The sequence below is a fragment of the Mytilus californianus genome, unplaced genomic scaffold, assembly GCF_021869535.1.
Source record: "Mytilus californianus isolate M0D057914Y unplaced genomic scaffold, xbMytCali1.0.p SCAF_1, whole genome shotgun sequence".
Lineage (NCBI taxonomy): Eukaryota > Metazoa > Mollusca > Bivalvia > Mytilida > Mytilidae > Mytilus > Mytilus californianus.
In genome coordinates this window covers 141,728,086-141,748,293 of record NW_026262581.1, presented here as the reverse complement: position 1 = coordinate 141,748,293, position 20,208 = coordinate 141,728,086, and the positions used below count along the sequence as shown (strand labels likewise).

The 20,208-nt window shown below is 33.4% G+C and overlaps 1 protein-coding gene across 1 annotated transcript in view; it reads left to right on the top strand.

The window, feature by feature from the left end:
• The first annotated feature begins 2,585 nt into the window (after positions 1-2,585).
• The window catches only part of LOC127737641 (E3 ubiquitin-protein ligase MARCHF1-like), a 33,833-nt gene continuing 16,210 nt past the window's right edge, over positions 2,586-20,208 (top strand). Inside the window, exons 1-2 of the mRNA XM_052248496.1 lie at positions 2,586-2,679; positions 17,955-18,222. Coding sequence (XP_052104456.1) covers positions 17,965-18,222 — 258 coding nt within the window. The 5' untranslated portion in view covers positions 2,586-2,679; positions 17,955-17,964. The remainder of the gene's footprint in view (positions 2,680-17,954; positions 18,223-20,208) is intronic.

Here is a 20,208-nt window from a genome sequence, read left to right as displayed (position 1 = left end):
CAGACAATCCGTTATTGGGTTGCTGCCCCTGAATTGGTAATTTTAAGGAAATTTTGCAGTTTTTGGTAATTATCTTGAATATTATTTTAGATACAGATAAACTGTAAACAGCAATAATGTTCAGCAAAGTAAGATCTACAAATAAGTTAACATGACCAAAATTGTTAATTGACCCCTAAAGGAGTTATTGCTCTTTATAGTCAATTTTTAAAATTTTTTCATAAATTCTTGTAATCTTTTACAAAAATCTTCTCCTCTGAAACTACTGGGCCAAATAGAATCAAACTTGGCCACAATCATCATTAGGGTATCTAGTTTAAAAAAAATGTGTCCGATGACCCCGCCTGCCAACAAAGATGAACGACGTGGCTAAAAATAGGGGTAAAATGCAAGTTTTGTCTATTATTTTGATAACCGTTATAAATAGAGGAAATCTGAAAAGGGTAAAATTGTTCAGAACGTTGAGCTCTACCAATTCTCCATATACGTCAAAATTGTCAGACGATTTCCTGTAAGAGTTATTGCCCTTAAATGACAAATGTTACCACTTTTTTCGATTTTTGCCTATTATCTTGAAAACTATAATAGATAGAGAGAAACTTTAAATTGTAAAAATGATCAGAAGGACAAGGTCTACAAACTTATAGTCAAAATCGTCAGTTGACTCCTTATTAGCGTTATTGCCCTTTGATAACGATTTGTACAAGTTTTTTAGCGTTTTAGTCTTATATCTTAAAACTTATAATAGATAGAGAGAAACTTAAATATACAAAAATGATCAGCAAGACAAGATCTACAATTATAAGACAAATGGAGGAAATTGTCCGACGACTCCTTGTTGGAATTATTGCCCTATAATGACGATTTTTACCATTTTTTTTTCGTTTCGTATATGATAAAAATTATAATAGATAGATAGAAACTTAAATAATCAAAAATGATAAGCAAGACAAGAAAAACTAACAAGTCAAACTTTGCTGATATAATTAGTATACTGTTACTCTTTATAGGAGTTATTGCCCTTAAATTAGGAAATTTATTTTACCCTCTTTTGTGTTTGGAGCAAAAGCTAAATAAGATAGAGAGAAACTAAACAAACTTCAATGATCAGCAATATAAGATAAAAAAAACAGATATTTTTGTTATTAATTCTAGCTATTCTCGTCTACAATGTTGGAGAGTGTCCTTTGTTGAATATGCATATATAGACCAAGGTGAGCGACACAGGCTCTTTAGAGCCTCTAGTTCTTTTTATTTTTGTATTCTAGCAGTTTGATCCTTGTGATATTTCCGCTTTTTTGAAAACTTGTTTGAATAGTCTTGTGTCTACAGCCGCCGTCTCTTCTAGCGGTTTTCGAGTTGTCTCGTTATTTAGTTGTTTCTGTGTTGGAACATATTCGCTTGACTCTGAGTGTCCTATCTAATTAAAATATAGTTCTCTGATTTCGTTATACTAATGCTTATTTTAATCTGTCTAAAATTGATGATGTCATGCACAATGAATACTTGGAGCATGCTCTGTCAAATCTTTAGACTTTTATATTTTTTTTCTTATCTGGCGGCAGTATATCGTCTATTGGAGACGATCCGGTACATATTAAATTTGCTGATTGATCCTTTTTATAGACTTATATGTCCAAATAAATGATGTCATGCACAATGAATACTTGGAGCATGCTCTGTCGATTTGAATAAAGAAAGAATAGTAAATATAAAATAAAATTGATTATTTTATAGTTTGAGAGGGAAAAAAACCAAAACAAGTGAGTGAGTGAGTGAAATAACCTAAATGAAATGCAAGGAAGACCTGTAAATGAAGCTTTCAAATTGTGATGTGAACCTTTTACTTAGCGATATTTATATTTCTGTATCAATTCAAAGAGAGTACTATTTTCTTCGCCAGTTTAAATATCTGATCCAAAAGTAAAATATTTACATCAATCTGCTGCGGAAAATTCGCCAAAAAAAATAATTTATCCATACGCACTTGGCGTATGTTATTATAAATAGGACAAGTCAATACAAAGAGAGCTTGTTTCTGTAGCACCACAACAACAATTTTGGCGAATCCACTAAACTGGGACTATTATACTAACTATTAGTATAATAGTCCCAGCACAGTAAATTACGTTAAAAGTTAAAATGAATTTGTGTTTAAAGTACTTGAGTTCATTTGCAAGCGTGCATGGATAATTTGTTCAACATAATAATATGAGGGAACCTTATTTTGTTTACAAATATGTTTTTTTTTAAATATTGAAGGATACTAGAGTATTTTAAAAAAAAAAGGTATTTTATTCCATAATCATAAGTTCACTTCTGTTATTGTACAAAATATGAGCGCCTGTGATTAGTCAGTATCAACGCAGCGTAATGACTGTGTTTTGTGCAATCCAAATTATTTATTAAAAAATCAAATGAATGTTAAGATATGGTACTTTGAGTGCAATAAATACCAGTAACAATTAATATAAATTGATTTCTGATTACTCTTTCGTTTCTCACTAGCTCATGGTAGAATTATCTGTTTTAAACCAGTCAGATTTAATCACCGGTTTTTGACATGCCCAGGATAGTTGTCGATCACGTGATCAAAATAGAATAGACCTTATTCTGGAATTCCGAGTGTCGAATTCAAAAGTTGACAGCTAAATGTCTTGTTATATTGGAAGATAGCAGGTAAAGGACAGTTTTTTTATTACTCAATGCATTTAACTAAAGTATTTCAAGATAAAACAAAACACTGTAAGCGTAAGACATTGAGAAAAACATCGTAAAGTGACAAAAGGGTTGACCATCGATCAGCTGATCGTAAACAATATTTTACATTAAGTAAATTACTGCTGCGGTGTAGATTTACAGATAAAGTGTCACATAAGATGTTCTGATTTGTAAAAAGGAAGAAAGATTAGCACCCTGTTCGATCTATGTACCTAAAATGTTCATATGATGCCAGTGTCATATAGCAGCATATATAGCAGTGATTGTGCCAAAAGAGTAGTTTCCAGTTTCAGTAGTTTTCCTTAGAATTTACTGCATAACTCCCTTTGGGAGTCAGTCCTATCTGATATGCCTGAATAAATGAACTGAAGGACATCACTTGTGTCTCTCAGTTTGTACTAAGATACCATGCCTGTACCCTTTCTGTTTTACAGGTTGGGGAAAGTAAGAGGTCAAAGTAAGACACCATTAAAGAAAAATCCTTAAATGAGGAGGCAAACTGGGAAAATATAGAAGCAGATCTACAAAACACACTTAAAGAGCTTACTGATATGAACAATAACACCAAAAGTACTATAAATGAAATGACAGTCCGCACTGGGTACTTAATATCATCACCATGATCATAAAATCAGTAGAAACAAATATCCCACACAAAATGTAAACATACATGTATAAACATCACCTTCCCTGGGTGCACAACAAACTAAGAAAAATGGTGGATCTCCTGTAGTTGGTGATCGCAATACTGGTATACTAGTATTGTGCACAATACTGGTATAAAAATTTTGTACCAGTATTGTATTCCAGTATTGTACCAGTATTGTGTTTTTTTTAAATAAACAATACATATAGGTAATTAATCTTTTATCAAAGGTGTCACATATATATATGCATAATGATATTAACATATGACATGACAATTTTATATGGAATGATTGTATGTTTAACTGATGATGCCATTGATGGTACACTGTGATTGTAATCAAAGAAAGTTAAATCTTCTGATGTTTTTTCTTAAGGGAACCGTACTGTCTCAGCATTTTAAAAAACTTTTTACTTTCTTCAATGTTTTCTTCCAGCTCTCTCTTTCCAAGTCTCAATAGTATATTTTAGTGAATTTTATATTGACATCAATGCTGTTATAGCTTCTGTATCATCAGCATTGGTATTGTTTATTTCTTCTTCAGATGGCATTTCTGCAACCCCCACTTCCTATATTGATATTTATGTATTCAGTCTGTGGACTTTCTCTTACGCTTACTAGATTACAAGCTTGTTTAGATAGCACCTGTACGGCTCTCTTACTGTAGGAGTGCTTGTCTAGTATTAGTATTTGAGTATTTGTACCAGTAGATATATCTGCTACAAATTGTATTGCCCATGGTTCTGAATCAACTGCTTTAACTATATACCCTTAACATTCATGTAGACAAACTAGTTAATTTGATTATAATCAGGTTCCCCTATTAACATGATTAAGCAACTTTTAGTTTTTATGTTTAATGGATATTGATATCTTTTATCATGTTTATTGTGAAAGATTTATACATGTTACAAGAAAAAAAAGACAAACAAATGCTTAGAATCTTAGTATACATGTATTAAAATATCTGTAAAAAATATACGATGGCATACATGTAAATGCTGAATTTACAGTGTTATAGTGACTAATAATTTGCTTGAATTTATTAAATAATATCTCAGATAATAAAGCTTTTATTTTATCTAAATTGAATTAAATAAAATATAGAAATATGATAAAATTATTAGCAATTATTTATATAATTAACAATTGTTTGAATAAGATGAGTTAATTACAATAATTTTTGTTTATTTGTACAAGTATAGTAATTATTTTTAACTGGTTGTTAATTGATTTCACAATTATCCTCTATAATCTTTTTGAGTTCATTTAATCTCCCTTTGATCTTCAATATCTAATTTTGCTTAAAATTCATTTTTCATTATACACCTTAAAGTATAGTGAACAATACAACTACAATACTGGTATATCAGTAATGTACCAGTATTGTTGTTTTTAAAAAAAAAGTTACAATACTGGTACAAAATTTTTATACCAGTATTGTGGACAATACTGGTATACCAGTATTGCAATCACCAACTACAGGAGATCCAAAATGGTTAATAAAAAGAACAAATTGTGCTCCAAAATGAAAAAGGACAAAAAGCATTTGGAGAAATATCAAAAACTAAAACAAAGTCCTACAAGAACAGAGATGTGCCCATTTTACATATATATATATAGAAAAAATGATGACCTCCCAACAAATGACCCTGACTAAAGATACAGCAATCAATCAAAACCAAAGAAAATTTTCTCTTATATAAAATCAATTACCTGTGTCAATAAAACTCAGACTTAATAATTACAGACTTTGACAAAGCCTTTGACAAAATCCCACACCAAAGACTCTTTCTTATACACAGTTCATTTTCATTGTATACAAAATGAAACATTAAACTACCGGTAGATCTCTGCCTTTTGATCAAACCACACAAAAACAGTAGTCCTGGATGGAGAGTCATCAGATGTTGCTCCAGTTACTTCTGGTGTCCCACAGGGAACAGTTCTGGTATATATAAACGACCTACCAGAATATTTGAAATCCAGTAAACTCAGACTGTTCTCAGACGACAGTATTATATACATGATATACAAAACTATCAAATCTTAAAAAGATTGTGGTAGCCTTCAGTAAGATCTTGATGCTGCTGCGAAGTGGGAAGAAGACTGGCTGATGGCTTTCTATTCTGACAAATGTGCTTCAAACAAGAAAACTATTAAATATTATTACATCCTTCATAGTCATACCTTGGAATCTGTCTCTTCAGCAAAATATCTCGGCATTACTCTTCAAACTGACTTAAAATGGACTCAACATACAAATAATATTATTGCAAATGCAAATAAAGCCTAGGCTTTCTTAAAAGAAACCTCAAAACATCCATCACAAACATTAAGTCACTGGCATACCTAGCATTTGTCAGTCAGAACCTCGAGTACGCTTGCTCTGTTTGGAACTCTCTTACTGCTGAACACTATAAAACTTGGAGATGGTTCAGCGTGGTGCTGCTAGGTATGCCCATCATCTTTATCATAACACCAGGAGTGTTACAGACATGCTCAATACTCTCAACTGGCCTACCTTATAACAACGCAGACTTTAAACAAGACTCATACACATATAATGTTCTATAAAATTATACACCATATTGTCGCAGTACCCTCAGTATTACTTTTACCAACAGACAATAAAACTGCAAACCTTTCCATATACCATTTATTCATACAGATCTTACAGTTATCATGGTTATCTTGATGATATTTTTTCGTTAAATAATCAAGAATTTTCTAACTCTACACTAAAATTTACTACAAAAGGGACGATTTTTTGTTCCCTATTGTTAATTTTCCTTTTGGATGGTGATGTTCCTTTGGCACCATCTTACGGAGATGTTGTTTACCGTGCCCAGAAATTTAGAAACGATCCAGGTAAACTTATCAATCCTTTGAATAAACTAATTCTAAAAGGCTACCAAATCAACACTAATCATGGTAATTAGATCTTTGAATTTTGTTTTTATTGGTATTAATATTGATTTTGTTATCAGTAAATTAAAATCAAACTAACTATCAGTTTTTGATTCAGCCATGCTGGATCTATGCGATCACTCTGGTTTTGGAGATGGTGCAGAATACTAAGTTGAAGACATATCATGAAACTAATTATGTGTTTTTATGACTTGCAGAAACTTTCTACACCATTTTAATCATCAACTGCAAACTTTTGACATGTTATTTGCCCTTAAATTAAGAAAAGATTGGTCGAATAGTGACTTTATTTTAGATATACACTTGCATATAGTTCCTTTCTAAATCAAAATTTATGATGATTTACTATTTATGAATTTATTTGAAAAAGTATTTGTACATCAATTGAATCAGTTGATAAGAATTTTGAAAGTATTATATTAGTATCTTGTGCTTGTTTAAATTATTGTTCAATGAAATGTAGGTCAACATGTGTATTAAAATATCTAAGTTGATTCCCACACTTTTTTGAAATGGTATTACTCCAATTCTTTCCATAGGCAAGTAAGAGTCAGAATGATTATTAACTGTCATGATTTTCAAATAAGTATTAATTAAAAACAACCCCAGGCTTATAATTCAAAACAGTTAATAACCCATGACCTGTTACATAATTAAATAGACACAATTTATTACACACCTAACTGAATACACAAATTCTTGACCTCAATAGTAAACCGAAAAATGTATTATTTATTTTGATCTACACTACATTAAAATATTCTGTTAATTTTGCTAGCTAGCTGAATGATTAATCTGATGTGTTTTTTTTTTTAAAGAAAATACTTAAAATGAAAAAAATATGTATAAAAAATGCAAGCAAATTTTTTTCTACTTGTAAAATCAGTGCCATTATCATCTGACAGAAGTCGAAAATCAAGTTCTAATTAAAATTATCAGAAATTTGGTTGAAATATTAAACAAAATTGCATAACTCTTATCTGAGCATTTTCTGCAATAAAATTTATTTGTTTGTTTTACATTTATATCCCATTATATTGCTATTTAACAGTAATTGGAAATATCTCAGCATTAGGTATTTGTACATTCAGATTTGAATACAGGAAATGTATTTTTTTTTAATGAAGAATAAACACGAATTTAGATAAAAAATAGTTATTATTTTCTTTAATTTTTGTTGTTGAGAAAGTGCATTTATAAGGCCTCTTTCTGGAAATTATTAAACCTGTCATTTTTAATGGCATATAAAAAATATATTACTTGTTTGACGATTTTCCTTTCCATTCTTGTCAAAAATAAAATCTGACAGAGTCTAAAATTGAAAGATCGGTATATATATATCTATATTTGCATCAATATTGCAAAATTCCCTACCTTTGGACAATAACATAGAAATTTTACAGTAAGATTGGAAATGAAAAGAGAAAAAAATTTAGAAAAAAGTATGGTCAGAAAGAATATGAGACTAGCTATGAATATGGCTGGATCACAACATCAACGATGTTTTGATTTTTATATGATCGCAAAAAAAATTTTGCGGTCGTATATTGGTATGACGTTGGCGTTGGCGTCGTCCGGCAGTGGCGTCGTCGTCTAAAGACACATTGGTTTTCGCACTCTAACTTTAGTTTAAGTGAATGGATATCTATGAAATTTTACCATAAGGTTCAATACCACAAAAGGAAGGTGGGGATTGATTTTGGGGGCTATGGTACCAACAGTTAAGGAATTAGGGGCCAAAAATAAGCATTTTTGTAACTTCCAGACATAACTTGTGTGTTAGTGTATGGATCTCTCTGACATTGTACCACAAGGTTCCATATCACAAAGGGAATGCTGGGATTGATTTTGGGGGTAATTGCCTCCAAATTTTAGGAATTAGGGGCCAAAAAAGGGGCAAAAAACAAGCATTTTTCTAGTTTCATGACAATAACTTGTGTGTAAGTGTATGGATCTCTCTGACATTGTACCACAAGGTTCCATATCACAAAGGGAATGCTGGGATTGATTTTGGGGGTAATTGCCTCAAAATTTTAGGAATTAGGGGCCAAAAAGGGGCAAAAAACAAGCATTTTTCTAGTTTCATGACAATAACTTGAGTGTTAGTGTACACATGGTGTATGGATCTTTATGAAATTGTACTACAAGGTTCCATATCACAAAGGGAAAGCTGGAATTGAGTTTAGAGGTAATTGCCTCAAACGTTTAGGAAAAAGGGGCCAAAAATAAGCATTTTTCTAGTTTCCAGACAATAACTTGTGTTCAAGTGTATCGATCTCTCTGAAATTGTACTGCAAGGTACCATACCAGAAAGGGAAGGCTGGGATTGATTTTGGGGGTAATTCCCTCAAAATTTGAGGAATTAGGGGCCATAAAGGGGCAAAAAAACAAACATTTTTCTAGTTTCAGGACAATAACTTGTGTGTTAGTGTATGGATCTTTATGAAATTGTACTGCAAGGTTCCATATCACAAAGGGAAAGCTGGGTTTGAGTTTGGGGGTAATTGCCGTAAACGTTTAGGAATTTGGGGCCAAAAAACAAGCATTTTTCTAGTTTCCAGACAATAACTTGTGTTCAAGTGTATGGATCTCTCTGAAATTGTACTGCAAGGAACCATACCACAAAGGGAAGGCTGGGATTGAGTTTGGGGGTGGTGAATCATAAGGGGGTTCAAAAAATTTGGGGGGGGGATTTTTTTTTTCTTTAAAATTTTCCATTTTAAATTGGTTATTTCTGATTTATATATAAAAGCAAATAATAATGATATGGTTTGAATAGGTAAATTAAAATTTTTTAAGTTTTTAGACCACATTCATTCTGTATCAGAAACCTATGCTGTGTCAAATATTTAATTACAATCCAAATTCAGTACTGTATCAAGCTTGAATGTTGTGTCCATACTTGCCCAAACTGTTCAGGGTCCGACCTCTGCGGTCGTATCAAGCTGCACCCCAGTGGAGCATTTTATTTCAGTTAACATTCAGATTTAGTCTGAGGTTAAAGTTTTTCAGTCATCAATAACTTTGTCAAACCTTCATGGAATTTTAGGAAATTTAGACAGAAGTTTTTTTTACAGTTAACAGATACAGTCTGGAGTTAAAGTTTGTTACACATCAAATATGTTATCAAACCTTCATAAACCTTGATGAAACTTTGGCACAAGCTTTTTTATGATTAAGAGATAATGTCTGAAGCAAACCTTAGAAAATATATTTTTTTTGTTTTCAGTATTTTTCTGATAGATGGACTTAGTAGTTTCATTGAATTTACAGTTAACATTTACAAACAGTCGGGGATTAAACTTTTTTGACATGATAAAATTTCAAACCTTCATGGATTGTTATGAAACTTGAACAGAAGCTAATCTTCAAGACCATGAAATAGCATTTGAAGAAAAAGCTTGAATATTTATAAAATTTTGTATTTTACTGATACATGTAAATGGACTCATTATTTAAGTCAACATTACTCTTTTACACTGATAGCAGCAATCGTAGATGAGACACAGGGTTCCGCAGAACCCCTTACGAAATTTTATAGGGAGCGGGCATTAAGTGTTTCCCCTGTACGTCTGTCTGTCCAAAAATTGGTTTCCGTTCTCCATGACTATACATTGCCTCAACCAAATATGAAACTTATACACAATGCTTATTATCACAAAAGACAGGTCATGCAGGTCAAGTTTGAATTTGAGTTGCTTGACTTTTACTGTTCTAGAGTTATGCCCCTTTACAAATGCCAAAATTGTTTAATTTTTCGCTTTTGTTCTCTAACTTAAGTTTTCCTCTACCAAATGTTATGAAACTTATACCCAATGCTTATCACCACAAAACTCAGATCTATTTTGAAAGTTGTTGGCGTCACTTTTTACCGTTCTTGAGTTATTTCCCTTTACAATGTTATATATAAGCTGGGTATTATCTGTGTCCCATGGACACATTTACCATTTATTTCCTATTATATTACACAATCATGACAATGGAATTTACTATCTTTAGATATAGTACTTTCCCCTACACTCAATATTTTTATAGAACAGTTGACACCTACTGTTCTCTACAATAAAGAACAGTAAACCTTAGTAGTTATGTAAATATAGATTCTACCACTACATCGAGTGTGATACGATATTTATCCACTCGAGATAGTTAAATTTTCAAATTTTAAACGCGAGGCTCGCAGAGCGTTTTAAATATTTAAAATTTAACTGTCGAGAGTGGATAAATATCGTATTACACGAGATTTGGTGGTGGAATCTGTTTCTCTAATGATTTTCAAACAATATGCAGTCAAACTTATTCCGTCTTTTCAAATGATCTGTAAAAAGATGTGTTCTTTCTATGTGACGTCATCAGGCATGGTCGCCTTTTTTCATGCCGTCACAATAGGAAATTCGGAGGAAAGCAAGTAAATTTGACGTCATAATCGGATTTTAACCAATGAAGAACTGAGATCAAACGAACCACACGTTGATTAAATTTTTTTTATACAATGGGTGCAGAAAGGGATAAATTGACGAAGAGTTAGAGAAATAGTTTTAACCACATGTACATGTTAGTATCTATTGTTGGCACTACTCTTTTTGAAAATATTTATTGATAAGTATCATATGCATGAGCAGCAGTTAATAATCATAAAAAATCTGTTGAATAACTGGATACCATATATAAGAAGGGGACAACTTGCCAAATGGGGAATACATGTACATTTAGTTCCCCAAATGAGTAACTATACCTTAAATGAGGGATACTCTTCTAGTGTTAAAAGTTTGTTTTTAATGAACATAGAATACTTGAAATGGCACATTATGTACTGGAAATGGCACATTTTTATATAAAATGAAGCAAAATTCCCCAAAAATAATATCCCTGACCTGATTTACTGACATGACAGAAAAGTTACAAGCCTTGAAAATTTGAAAAATAGACAATTTCCAAGGCTACTAATTATATATATAACTTTTTTAAAACCCAAAATAAAAATATGGCTCTTAGGAAGAAGTTCCATTTTCTATAAATTCATCAGTTCCCCATTTGGCGGGTTGTCCCCAACCTGTTTTATGACCCCAAATGTCATGAATGTGAAAGGGGAATAGTGATATGGTCACCTTGGTCTTTGTGTGAAGGGCAGTAAAACCTTTGAAAAGTGGGACATCCATTTGGCTGTGTGTGATGATTGCTGTCCAATCAGAATGAAGACATTGAATCCCATTCCTTGTGTATATTGTAGAGAGCAGCAAGGTCTCTGTAAGTTAAACAGTCATCACAAGACCAACCATTGAGCTCCTGTGAGCTTTCAAACTGACTCACGCTGTTTTCAATATTAAATACATAAATATACTGGTAAATAAATTTTGTAAATATCATTTATCATGTTTACAGAAACATAAAAACCAATCCTCCTGAAACACTTATTAATATAGCCTGATAGGTATCCTGGTGTAATTAATAACAGTTAATATTCATGTCTTTGGGTCAGAGATTGGTCATTTGGAACTATTAGAATATATATATATATACTAGCTAGATTGTAATTTTCCTTCAAACCTTGAAGGTAAACAGATATAAATTTTGATTTGATTTGATTAATAATTTCTATAAACCATAGTGAACAAATGCCTGGTACTTCTTTTGATTCTCCCTAGAACAAATGCCTGGTACTTCTTTTGATTCTCCCTAGAACAAATGCCTGGTACTTCTTTTGATTCTCCGTAGAACAAATGCCTGGTACTTCTTTTGATTCTCCCTAGAACAAATGCCTGGTACTTCTTTTGATTCTCCCTAGTTGTTGTCTTCTGCTTTAACTGAATTCAAATAATTATATACTGATATATATCTGTATACAATTCTAACTATTAACTATATAAAATACATGTAGATTATAGACATGATAGAAGTTACATTTCTATCATTATTTTTAAGGTTTATCCGTTTACCTGTAACGTCATGACTAGGTTCTCAAATCAATTTTAATTAATTGTTATATTTATGTCAACAAACAATGTAAAAATTCTTAAAAACTGCATGTACAAAATGAAGTCCACATACTTCTATCATGTCTATTGTAATTTAAAATAACTCTTCCGAGTAATTTTTCATATAAAGCTAACTACATGTATGTAGATAATTAAAAATAATAACTTAAAGTAATTGAGTGTTATATCAATTTTTGACAAAAATGAGGTACACTTTTGGGGTCCAACTCAACAAACTAAAAAAAGGTAGAAGGACAAGTTTGTGAGTGAAAGTCCAAGTTGATACATCAATAAAATCTGTAAAAGTACTTTAATTACTTGTAATCATGTCATTGATCAAAAACTTCATCAGAAGAAATATTTATCCTGATGTACATGATGTATGAATTCATTCTCATGGCATCATGACATATGTTTTTACATGTATAAACTTTTTGGTTGCTATGACACTAACCATGCTAACAGACAAAATAAGACTAACAACCTACAATAGAACTATACACATCATCATTCATGTACATGTTGGTACTCAGGTAGTGGTATTCCTTGCTAAATAAAAACTTGTTTTGCAAGATGTACAGGTCCTCTCCTCTTTTAGAGTATTGTATCAACTACCAACATGACCTGTATTAAAATGAATTACATACATCATGCATTATACATGTGTTATACATTCTAAACTTTGTTATCCAGATTCCATTTACTGTAATATAAAAAAAATTAGCAGCAAAATTAGTTGAGTCATAAATCCATATTCAGTACATGCAAATCATGGTAAAAACAAACTCTGGGGGAATTGTGGGAACTCCCAAAGGTGAAAGAGCAGTGCGATGACAGGGTTTTAATCTGACAAACATTGTATCAATATTATTTAGGATTGATAATTACACAATGTATTTGGGTTGAAATTTTTTTTTGCCAAACTTGCAACTTTGCCATGTTTGCTGAAAAGACATTTTGATTTGATGGAAAAAAGTAAGATTAATGAAAATGTATATAAATTCAAGTAGTATTTGACAACTTTTAGATTTTGGCCCTGTAATTGAAAGAAATACAGAGGAAATTGACCCATACATTACATTTGTAGCTCTTTCTTTAATAGCATAAGTACTTTTCTGAGTAGAAATTTATTTTACAAGCATTTAATTAAAATCAAATATATCATTATTCTGTAACTGAGACTTAATATGTCTGTCATACAAAGTCAATATATATATATACAAGTCTAAATTGAAAACAACGTTCAAACCTATGATTGCGTTGGATAAAAATCGCAATTTTCATACGTTTGCATGCAAAACAAATTTCTTGGTAGAGGGGTCTAAATTCAGCACAAACAACATTTTCCAAAAGACCAAAAGAGTGAAAAAGTATATTTTAACAAAACGCATTTGACTAGCAGGTCGAACCACGAATGTTCTTAAACCCTGCTGACTGCCATGGCGATTGCCAAATAAACAGATCCCCAGATGTAACAAAATGGATCTTAATATTTGATTTAATACTAAACAGAAAACAATAAACTTGTGGAAAAGATGGTATACAGCAAACATGAGGTGCAAAAATTTGTACACCATATCCGGATTTCAACAATTAAGGTCTCTTCAGTGATGTTAGGAATCGAGATGGTATTTTGACGGCCATATAATTTACCTCAATTTAGGATTGACTCTTGAATTTTGAAGAGTCGAAATAGGATGAACGGATTATATAAACCCGAAGGCAAATATAATACAAGCCCAAACGAAAAAATATAAACAAGTCTAAATTGAAAACAACGTTCAAACCTATGATTGCGTTGGATAAAAATCGCAATTTTTATACATGTACATGCAAAACAAATTTCTTGGTAGAGGGGTCTAAATACAGCACAAACAACATTTTCCAAAAGACCAAAAGAGTGAAAAAGTATATTTTAACAAAACACATTTGACTAGCAGGTTGAACAACGGATGTTCTTAAACCCTGCTGACTGCCATGGCGATTGCCAAATAAACGGATCACCATATGTAACAAAATGGATCTTAATATTTAATTTAAAACCAAACAGAAAACAATAAACTTGCGGAAAAGATGGTATACCGCAAACATGAGGTGCAAAAATTTGTACATTATATCCGGATTTCGACAATTAATGTCTCTTCAGTGATGTTAGGAATCGAGATGGTATTTTGAAGGCCATATAATTTACCTCAATTTAGGATTGACTCTTGAATTTTGAAGAGTCGAAATAGGATGAACGGATTATATAAACCCGAAGGCAAATATAATACAAGCCCAAACGAAAAAATATAAACAAGTCTAAATTGAAAACAACGTTCAAACCTATGATTGCGTTGGATAAAAATCGCAATTTTTATACGTGTGCATGCAAAACAAATTTCTTGGTAGAGGGATCTAAATACAGCACAAACAACATTTTCAAAAAGACCAAAAGAGTGAAAAAGTATATTTTAACAAAACGCATTTGACTAGCAGGTTGAACAACGGATGTTCTTAAACCCTGCTGACTGCTATGGCAATTGCCAAATAAACGGATCACCAGATGTAACAAAATGGATCTTAATATTTAATTCAATACCAAACAGAAAACAATAAACTTGTGGAAAAGATGGTACAAAATATATACCGCAAACATGAGGTGCAAAAATTTGTACACCATATCCGGATTTCGACAATTAATGTCTCTTCAGTGATATATATATATATATAATTACTCTAAATATCAGCACAACAATGTTAAATCTGCAAATTTGCGGAAGCAAGTTTTTGTTCTTCCGTCAGTGGGATTGGAACTCATGCTATTGGGATATCGTGACAAAACCGCCTGCACTGTGTCCAGCGCTCATATATATATATACATGTATTCAAAGCAGTGCATTGCATGTAAAAATGGCTACATTTGCTGCAGCTATTTTATTACATTTCCTCACTTTCATGACAGGTACATTGTAACCACAGGAATGTTTTTTTATTAACTATTATTTGTCACACATTAAGTCTTTAAGACATAAGAACAGTAAATCTGGTTATTTAATATCTATAATGACAAAAACATGCAAAGAATCTCAAGAAAAAAGACAGTAATGTTTTTACATATATCTTATTTGTGTTGAATATTTGAAGCACACATGTACAGGTTTTAGCATGTTTAGAAAATGACTTCGATAAATTTAACTATTCTGATATTTTGGGATCTGCTCTATCAAGGACTTCGTTTTCTCATTATTTAATTAACCATTCTAATATTTTGGGATCTGCTCTATCAAGGACTTCGATTTCTCATTATTTAACCATTCTGATATTTTGGGATCTGCTCTATCAAGGACTTTGTTTTCTCATTCTCAGTTCTTCGTATACAATTTGCTACTGATGGTTGAAGCCCTCTTAGTTTGGCAGATTTGTCTGTTTAAAGATAGTATCAAGAAACACAGAAATGCATGCATGTGCTAAATAGAATAACTCATTGGATTACAAAAATGTAGTTATTCCAAGCAGTTGGTTGTACGACTTGCTTCTGCTGATAGTCAGATAGAAGTGTTGCCCAAACACCATGAGACAATGGGGGAAAAGTGAACTGAGGATATGTGACCCTAAAAATGAATACATTTATATCATTTATAATTAACTTTGTGTTACTAAACATAATATAAACATTTTGTTACATGTTTTATACATGTAAAAATAAGAAGATGTGGTATAATTGCCAATGAGACAACTCTCCATCAGTTTAATTATATGTTGTCAAATTTTTTAATTTTTGCATAATATTTGATTGGTTTGTCCAGTCAGTGTTAACTGTGACTGTCAGTGCCTGACAGGAGGTTGACCTGTCCAGTCAGTATTAACTGTGACTGTCAGTGCTTGACAGGAGGTTGACCTGTCCAGTCAGTATTAACTGTGACTGCCAGTGCTTGACAGGAGGTTGACCTGTCCAGTCAGTATTAACTGTGACTGCCAGTGCTTGACAGGAGGTTGACCTGTCCAGTCAGTATTAACTGTGACTGCCAGTGCCTGACAGGAGGTTGACCTGTCCAGTCAGTATTAACTGTGACTGCCAGTGCCTGACAGGAGGTTGACCTGTCCAGTCAGTATTAACTGTGACTGCCAGTGCCTGACAGGAGGTTGACCTGTCCAGTCAGTATTAACTGTGACTGCCAGTGCTTGACAGGAGGTTGACCTGTCCAGTCAGTGTTAACTGTGACTGTCAGTGCCTGACAGGAGGTTGACCTGTCCAGTCAGTATTAACTGTGACTGCCAGTGCCTGACAGGAGGTTGACCTGTCCAGTCAGTATTAACTGTGACTGCCAGTGCTTGACAGGAGGTTGACCTGTCCAGTCAGTATTAACTGTGACTGCCAGTGCTTGACAGGAGGTTGACCTGTCCAGTCAGTATTAACTGTGACTGCCAGTGCCTGACAGGAGGTTGACCTGTCCAGTCAGTATTAACTGTGACTGCCAGTGCTTGACAGGAGGTTGACCTGTCCAGTCAGTGTTAACTGTGACTGTCAGTGCTTGACAGGAGGTTGACCTGTCCAGTCAGTATTAACTGTGACTGCCAGTGCTTGACAGGAGGTTGACCTGTCCAGTCAGTATTAACTGTGACTGCCAGTGCCTGACAGGAGGTTGACCTGTCCAGTCAGTGTTAACTGTGACTGCCAGTGCCTGACAGGAGGTTGACCTGTCCAGTCAGTATTAACTGTGACTGCCAGTGCCTGACAGGAGGTTGACCTGTCCAGTCAGTATTAACTGTGACTGTCAGTGCTTGACAGGAGGTTGACCTGTCCAGTCAGTATTAACTGTGACTGCCAGTGCCTGACAGGAGGTTGACCTGTCCAGTCAGTATTAACTGTGACTGTCAGTGCTTGACAGGAGGTTGACCTGTCCAGTCAGTATTAACTGTGACTGCCAGTGCCTGACAGGAGGTTGACCTGTCCAGTCAGTATTAACTGTGACTGCCAGTGCCTGACAGGAGGTTGACCTGTCCAGTCAGTATTAACTGTGACTGTCAGTGCTTGACAGGAGGTTGACCTGTCCAGTCAGTATTAACTGTGACTGCCAGTGCCTGACAGGAGGTTGACCTAATACTAATAAAGAATTGGAGTGTCTGTGACCTTAAATTGTTACACTGCACTGGATTAAACCTTCTTTTTAATATCTCTAAATATAAATTCCTATTCACACATATATTTAAACTGGATATAAATATCACTGATTTATAATCATTTAAGCAAAATCATTATTTAATTTAGTCTGTACTTAAATTAGTGTAGCTTTTATATCATGTATAAAGGAACTAAATGTAAATGTATTTTGGCTAAAAACTGGGTCACAAATTAAAATGCAGACCAAAAGATCCACATTTAAATAGTATCATGAGTATCACTATCAATAAAATGAATAATAGTAATGACCATGTGTCTGATGATTTGAATATAGATTTGAATTATTTTGACATGTTTACAAATACATGTACACAATATAAATATGATCATATATATTCTTGTATAAACAATTTCAGTGTAGGCACTTTGTGTTGAAATGAATAATAATGGAGGAAAGAGTACACAGAATAACAAAACCAACAATTACAATCTATGATAAAACCTATCAGCTCATACATGTGGATAGGTATCAGTTCATACATGATGGGTTTTAGTGAACATTAATTTCTACTTCTAGCTGATGCAGAATGGCTGAAGGTGTAGACCCAAATTTAGCCCAGGCTGTCAGTTCTACCCTGACTGTTGCCAGTATACATACTATTGGTAGTGCGAACCTGACTCCACAGCTACAGAAGAAGTTTACGTCTCGAGAGAGTTCAATGACAGGGACAGATTTACTGCCAATATGTCGTATTTGTCAAATGCCTGGTGATGCTCAGGACCCTCTATTTTCACCGTGTCGTTGTTCAGGGACGCTAGGATTTATACATTTTTCATGTTTAAAAGTAAGTTGTGATAAGTAGCTGACAACTTTTTTGAGAATTTTGTTAAAATTTAAATAAAGGGAGTGTTAAGGTACCATTCTATTAGGCTCATGATGTCTACTGACTACATCTTTTTCATATATTATAAAAATATGCTTAAAAAAATCAGTTTACAGACGAAAATGTGGCTTTTATAGTGTGTTTAACTTTGGTTCTGTCATTTATATAATAGAAGTTTGACTTTTAGTTTACACACTTTTGTCAATGATAGAATTAATTAATTAAGATTTGGCAAACAATACACATTGTATGTCCCTGACTTCTGCTAACACTGTGTCCCTGACTTCTGCTAACGCTATTTCCCCGACTTCTAGTAACACTATGTCCCTGACTTCTGGTAACACTATGTCCCTGACTTCTGCTAACACTATGTCCCTGTCTTCTGCTAACACTATGTCCCTGACTTCTGCTAACACTATATGTCCCTGACTTCTGCTAACACTATGTCCCTGACTTCTGCTAACACTGTGTCCCTGCCTCCTGCTAACACTATGTCCCTGACTTCTGCTAACACTATGTCCCTGACTTCTGCTAACGCTATGTCCCTGTCTTCTGCTAACACTATGTCCCTGACTTCTGCTTCTGAATTGGTCTATTTATTTATATTCTTCTCTACTATGTAGGTAAGACACTGGACATATTTAGCATGTTGAGGGGAACACAGGGATATTTTAGGGGATCACTGGGTTTATTATAGAGAGATCACATGGTTTATTTAGGGAAAATATAGGTTTTATTCACGGGGAATAGTGGGATTTAATAAGGGGACCAACAGGTCATTTATGGAACAACACAGGGTTTATTTATAACATGTAGGGGGAAGACATAGTTTACTAAGGGAACAGTGTATTTACTCAGGGGAATACTGGTTTTATTTATTGAGACAACTTGGTAAATATTTAGTGAACACTGGGTTTAATAAGGGGAAAATCTTGATTTATTTAGTGGAGAACACTGGGTTTTATAAGGGGGAATACTTGGTTTGATAAGGGGGAATACTTGGTTTATTTAGTGGAGAACACTGGGTTTGATAAGGGGAAATACTTGGTTTATTTAGTGGAGAACACTTGGTTTGATAAGGGGGAATACTTGGTTTATTTAGTGGAGAACACCGGCTTTGATAAGGGGGAATACTTGGTTTATTTAGTGGAGAACACTGGGTTTGATAAGGGAGAATTCTTGGTTAATTTAGTGGAGAACACTGGGTTTGATAAGGGAGAATACTTGGTGTATTTAGTGGAGAATACTGGGTTTTATAAGGGAGAATACTTGGTGTATTTAGTGGAGAATACTTGGTTAATTTAGTGGAGAATACTTGGTTTGATAAGGGGGAATACTTGATTTATTAGTAATACCAGGTTTATTAGTTTAAACATATGGGTTACAATGGGAAAAACCTGCACACATGTACAATGGAAAGAATCTGTACACATGTACACTGATGTACAATGGGAAGATTTTGTACATGTGTACAATGGGAAGAATCTGTACACGTGTACAATGGGAAGAATCTGTACATGTGTACAATGGGAAGAATCTGTACACGTGTACAATGGGAAGAATCTGTACATGTGTACAATGGGAAGAATCTGTACACGTGTACAATGGGAAGATTTTGTACATGTGTACAATGGGAAGAATCTGTACACGTGTACAATGGGAAGAATCTGTACATGTGTACAATGGGAAGAATCTGTACACGTGTACAATGGGAAGAATCTGTACATGTGTACAATGGGAAGAATCTGTACACATGTACAATGGGAAGAATTTGTACCTGCACAATATCTCTTGAACTTCCTAGTTACAGTGAAATATCGGTTCTTAGAACAGGTTAAAAACAAGTTTTACTTTCATGAATTGGTCATGAAGTTATGTTGATTATAATCAGAAGAGAAACAAGACATATTATTGTACATGAATGTACCTTGATCTCAATAAACAAGA